The sequence below is a fragment of the Sciurus carolinensis genome, chromosome 17 (genome assembly GCF_902686445.1).
Source record: "Sciurus carolinensis chromosome 17, mSciCar1.2, whole genome shotgun sequence".
NCBI lineage: Eukaryota > Metazoa > Chordata > Mammalia > Rodentia > Sciuridae > Sciurus > Sciurus carolinensis.
Genome location: NC_062229.1, coordinates 54,045,261 through 54,050,923, shown reverse-complemented (window position 1 = coordinate 54,050,923; position 5,663 = coordinate 54,045,261). Strand labels below are relative to the sequence as shown.

Here is a 5,663-nt window from a genome sequence, read left to right as displayed (position 1 = left end):
ATGTCGTTCAATTGATGAATGGATAAAGAAACTGTGGTATATATATATATACAATGGAATATTACTCAGCCATAAAGAATGATAAAATTATGGCATTTGCAGGCAAATGGATGAAATTGGAGAATATCATGCTAAGTGAGATAAGCCAATCTCAAAAAACCAAAGGATGAATGATCTCACTGATAAGCGGATGATGACACATAATGTGGGGTGGGGGGGCAAGAATGGAGGAAGGAGGGACTGTATAGAGGGGTGGGAGGGGTTGGGGGGAAGGAAGCAATAACAGAATGAATCAAACATCATTACCCTATGTAAATGTATGATTATATAAATGGTATGCTGTTACTACATGTACAAACAGAAACAACATGTATCCCATTTGTTTACAATAAAAATAAATTTAAAAAAAAGATGCAAAATTTCTTAATAAAATGCTGGCAAATTGCATACAAAAAACATGTTAAAGCTCATTCTCTTCAATGAGCCTCCCAAGTGCCAGCAGAGATGCAGATCTTTGTGAAGACCCTGATGGGTAAGACTATCACCCCCAAGGTCGAGCCCAGTGACACCATTGAGAATGTCAAAGCCAAAATTCAAGACAAGCAGGGCATCCCACCTGATCAGCAGCATCTGATATTTGTGGGCAAACAGCTGGAGGATGGCCACACTCTCTCAGATTATAACATCCAGGAAAAGTCCACCCTGCACTTGGTACTTTGCCTGCAAGGGGGCATCACGGAGCCTTCCCTGTGTCAGCTTGCCCAGAAGTACAACTGTGACAAGATGATCTGTCGCAAATGTTAGAACCACCTGCACCTCCCCCAGTGCTGTCAACAACCTTGACCCCAAGAAGGGCAAATAAAGATGGTCTCTGGCCCAGGCCCCATGTATGACCTTGGGACCTCAATAAAGTTTTCCTTACATTGACTGGAGTAAAAAGTATATATATATATATATATTAAAAACATAGTGCACTATGATCAAGTGGGGTTCATCCTAGGGATGCAAGGGTGGTTCTACTTATGGAAATCAATTAATGTAATTCATCACATCAACAGGACTTAAAGACAAGAATCACCTGATTATCTCGATAGATGAAGAAAAATCATTTGACTAAATATAGCATCCATTTATGTTCAAAACACTAGAAAAACTAGGGAAAGTAGTAATATGCCTCAACATTTTAAAAGCTATATATGATAAACCCAAGGTCAACATTATTCTAAATAGAGAAAAATTGAAAGCATTCCTTCTAAAAACTGAAACAAGACAGGGATGCCCTCTTTCACCACCTCCATTCAATATTGTCCTTGAAACTCTAGTCAGAGCAATTAGGCAAAAGAAAGAACTTAAAGGAATATGAATAGGAAAAAAAGAGCTTAAACTATCCCCATTTGCCAAGGACATGATTCTATATTTAGAAGACCCAGAAAACTTCTAGAATTTATAAATGAATTCAGCAAAGTAGCAGGATATAAAATTCACACAATAAATCAATTGCATTCCTATACATCAGTGATAAATAAACTGAAAGAGAAATTAGAAAAACTATCCCATTCATAATGGCCTCAAAAATAAAATATTTGAGAATCAAACTATACATATATTCTCAAATAGTTTATATATATCTTCATGTATATATGTGTGTCACACACACACATATCTCAAACACACACACACACACACACACACACACACACACAAACCCAATCAATAAGTGGGCAAAGAAATGGGACAGACACTCCACAGAGGAAGAAGTATGATTGGACAACAAATACATGAAAAAAAGTTCAAAATCTCTAGCAATTATAGAAATGCAAATTAAAACTACACTGAGATATCATCTCATTCCAGCCAGAATATCAATTATGAAGAATACAAATAACCATATTTGTTGGTGAGGATGTGAGGAAAAAGGCACACTCATACATTGCTTGTGGGACTGCAAATTGGTGCAACCACTCTGGAAAGCAGTTTGGTGATTCCTCAGAAAACCTGGAATGGACCCACCATTTGATCCAGTTATCCCACTTCTCAGTTTATACCCAAAGAACTGAAAATCAATGAACTACAGTGATGCGGTAACATCAGTGTTTATAGCAGCTCAACTCACAATACCTAAGCTATGTAACCAACCTAGGTGCCCTTCGACAGATGAATGGATAAAGAAAATGTGGTGTATATACACAATGGAATCTTACTCAGCCATAAAGAAGAATGAAATGATGGCATTTGCCAGAAATGGATAGAACTGGAGACTATTATGCTAAGTGAAATAAGCCTATACCAAAAACCAAAGGTCAAATGTTCTGATATGTGAATGCTAACGCACAATAAGGGAGGGGGAGGGAAGAACAGAAGTTCATTGAATTAGAGAAAGGGGAATGAAAGGAAGGGAGGGAGGATGGGAATAGGAAAGACAGTAGAATGAATCAGATGTAACTTTCCTATGTTCATATATGAATACACGACCAGTGAAACTACATGTCCTGTTCAACCACAAAAATGGGACCCTAATTAGGGTAAGTTATACTACATGTATTTATAATATGTCAAAATATATTCTACTCTCATGTAGATATAGAATGAATAAAAATCAAGTTTCAGATTAAAAAAAAGATGTGAAAAGGAGACATTACAACTGATATTATGGAAATATGAAGGATCATAAGAAAAAAACTATGAACACTTATAAGAAAACTGAAAACATAGAAGAAATGGATAAATACATGAACACATGCATCCTACCAAAATTGAATCAAGAAACAATCTAAAGAGACCACTACTTAGTAATGAGACAAATGCAGTAGCTTAAAAAAATTTTTTTTGTCTCTTCTTTTTAAAAAAATTTATTTATTTTTATTTTTACAGACTGCATTTTGATTCATCGTACATAAATGGGGTACAACTTTTCATTTCTATGGCTGTACACAATGTAGATTCACACCACTTGTGTAAGCATACATGTACATGGGGTAATGATGTCTGTCTCATTCCATCGTCTTTCATACCCCACCCCCTCCTCGCTTCATTCCCCTCTTAAAAAAATATTTAAAAAGTCCAAGATCTGATGATTTTACTGCTAAATTCTGTAAAACAGTTGAAGAACTCCAATTTTTCTTGTACTATTCCAAAAAATTGAAATTGAAGGAACTTTAGCAAATTCTTTTTATAAGTCCAACATTACCCTGATGCCAAATCTGAACATTATCACAAAAAACTGTATACCTATATCCCCGATGAACAGATACAAAAATTCTCAATACTTGTAAACTTAATGCAAAAATGTATAGTCTATGATCAAGCAGGATTTATCCCATAGATGCAAAAATGACTTGACATACACTGATTAATAAATTTTTGATAAAACATTAGCAGATTAAAGGATAAAAACATGATCATGTCAATAGATACCCCCCAAAATAATTAAATAATATTCAGTGCACTTTCATTATAAAAACTCTCAACATATTAGGTATTAAAATTAAAATTCTAAAGGCTACATATAAAAAACACACAACCAATATCACACTGAGAGAAGAAAAACTAAAAACATTTCCTGTAATATTGGGACCAATAACAGGATGTCCACTTTCAACACTCTTACTTAAAATGGCATTAGGAGTCTTGGCAAGAGAAAAAAATAAAGAAAATCCAAATTAAAAACTAGGAAGTTAAATTATCAATATTTGCAATGACATGGTTTTCTACATAGAAGAACCTAAATATTCCATAAAAACTCTTAAAACTGATAAATTCGGTGAAGTTACAGGGCACAAAATCAACATATATAAAAAACTGTAGCATTTTTATACACCAATAATGAACTTGTTGAAACCAAATTAAGAAAAAAAAAAAACAATTCCATTTACACTATATAATACTTAGAGAAAATATATGATATTTAGAAATAAATTTAACCAGAGAATTAAACAGGCTCTACAAGGAAAATTACAAAACACTGGTGAAAGATATTATAAAGCACACCAAAAAAATGGGAAGATATTCTGCGTTCATGGATCAGAAGAATTAATATTTTACAAATGAGCATACTGCCCAAAGTAATCTGTAGATGCGATGCGATTTCCATCAAACTATCAATGATGGTATTCACAGATATGGAAAAGCTCTAAAATTCATAGCACAAAAGACCCAGATAACCAAAGTGATCCTGAGTTAGGGAGAGAAAAGTCAGAAGCAGGATAATACCTGATTCCAAAAGATACTACAAAACTACAATAACCCAGGAGGCATGGTATTGGCATAAAAAACAGACCCACAACTCAGATTAGCCAACCCAGAAATCAACTCATGTTCAACTGATTTCTTATTTTTATTTTGGAGGGTACAGGGGATTTAACCCAGGGATGCTTAACCACTGAGGCAGGTCCCTAGCCCTTGTTTTCTTGTTTTTTTTTTTTTTTTTTTTTTTTTTTTGAGACAGGGTCTCACTAAGTTGCTAGGACCTTGCTAAGTTTCTGAGGCTAGCCTTGAACTTGTGATCCTCTGGCCTCAGCCTCCTGGGTTGCTGGGATTATACAGTTGTGCGCCACCGCATTTGACTTCCAACTGATTTTTCACAAAGGTGCCAAAAACATACAGCAGAGAAAAGACAGTCTCTTTAATAGATGGTACTAGCAAAATTAGATACACAAAAACAGAATGAAATTAGATGTCTTCTTGCCATACACAAAAATCAACTCAAAATGGATGAAAGACCTAAATGTGAAACGTGAAACTATGAATTACTACAGGAAAACATAGGGGAAACACTGGATGACATCAGTACCAAAAAGATCCTTGCACTGTCATCTGTACTGTAGCACTGATTTCATAACAGCTAAAATAGGGAATCAACTTGGCTGCCCATCAGTGGATGACTGGGTAAAGAAAACAGGGTGTACATATGGAGTATTATTCAACCACGGAAGAGTAAGATCCTGTCATTTGTACCAACATAGAACGAAGTGGAGACCCCTATGTTAAGTGAAATAAGCCAGACTCAGAAAGACAAATACCACATATTCTTGCTCATTCGTGGAAGCCAAAAAGTATCTAATAGAAGAATGGAAAGGACCAGTGGTCACTGGAGACTGGGCAGGGCAGAGGGAGGAGGAGGGAAAGCAGTTCAATGAGAGGCATCAAGACAGAGAGAGGAGGAATTCGTTCTGCTTGTCCTATAGCACAGCAGGGTGATCGTTGGTTAAAACAACCTGTGATGTATTTCTAGTGTCTAGAAGAATATAAAACTCCCAATACATAAAAATGATTAACGTTTGAAGAGATGAAAATGTTTATTACCCTGATTTATTGCATATTGTATATATGTACTGAATTACCATAATGTATCCCATAAGGATGTACAAATATTTTGTTTCAATTAAAAAAAGGATTTTTTAAAAAGAATTATAATTTAAATGAGTATAAGGGGGAAGCTATTTTTATTTCCAATTAAAATAAACATGCATGTATAGAATCCTTGGCACACATGACTTTGGATACCAAACAGGAAGTATAATTTTTGGGGATTTATATTTCTGTAAATGTAGACTCATATTCTGCTTCTAGAGAAGGTTCCTTCCTTGGTGATAAGTAGGTAATGGTGGAGCATTATGAAATGTCTTTATGTGCCTGTGACATTAATTTCATCCTGTGTTAATGCT

At 35.1% G+C, this 5,663-nt stretch overlaps 1 protein-coding gene across 1 annotated transcript; it reads left to right on the top strand.

The window, feature by feature from the left end:
• The first annotated feature begins 504 nt into the window (after nucleotides 1-504).
• LOC124968641 (ubiquitin-like) lies at nucleotides 505-804 on the top strand. The gene has a single exon (XM_047531300.1). It carries the CDS (start codon nucleotides 505-507, stop codon nucleotides 802-804), a length of 300 nt encoding a protein of 99 aa, XP_047387256.1.
• The last annotated feature ends 4,859 nt before the right edge of the window (nucleotides 805-5,663 follow it).

Coding starts and splice junctions, on each gene's coding strand:
- LOC124968641 (XM_047531300.1), top strand. CDS start 505: ATGCAGATCTTTGTGAAGACCCTGATGGGTAAGACTATCACCCCCAAG.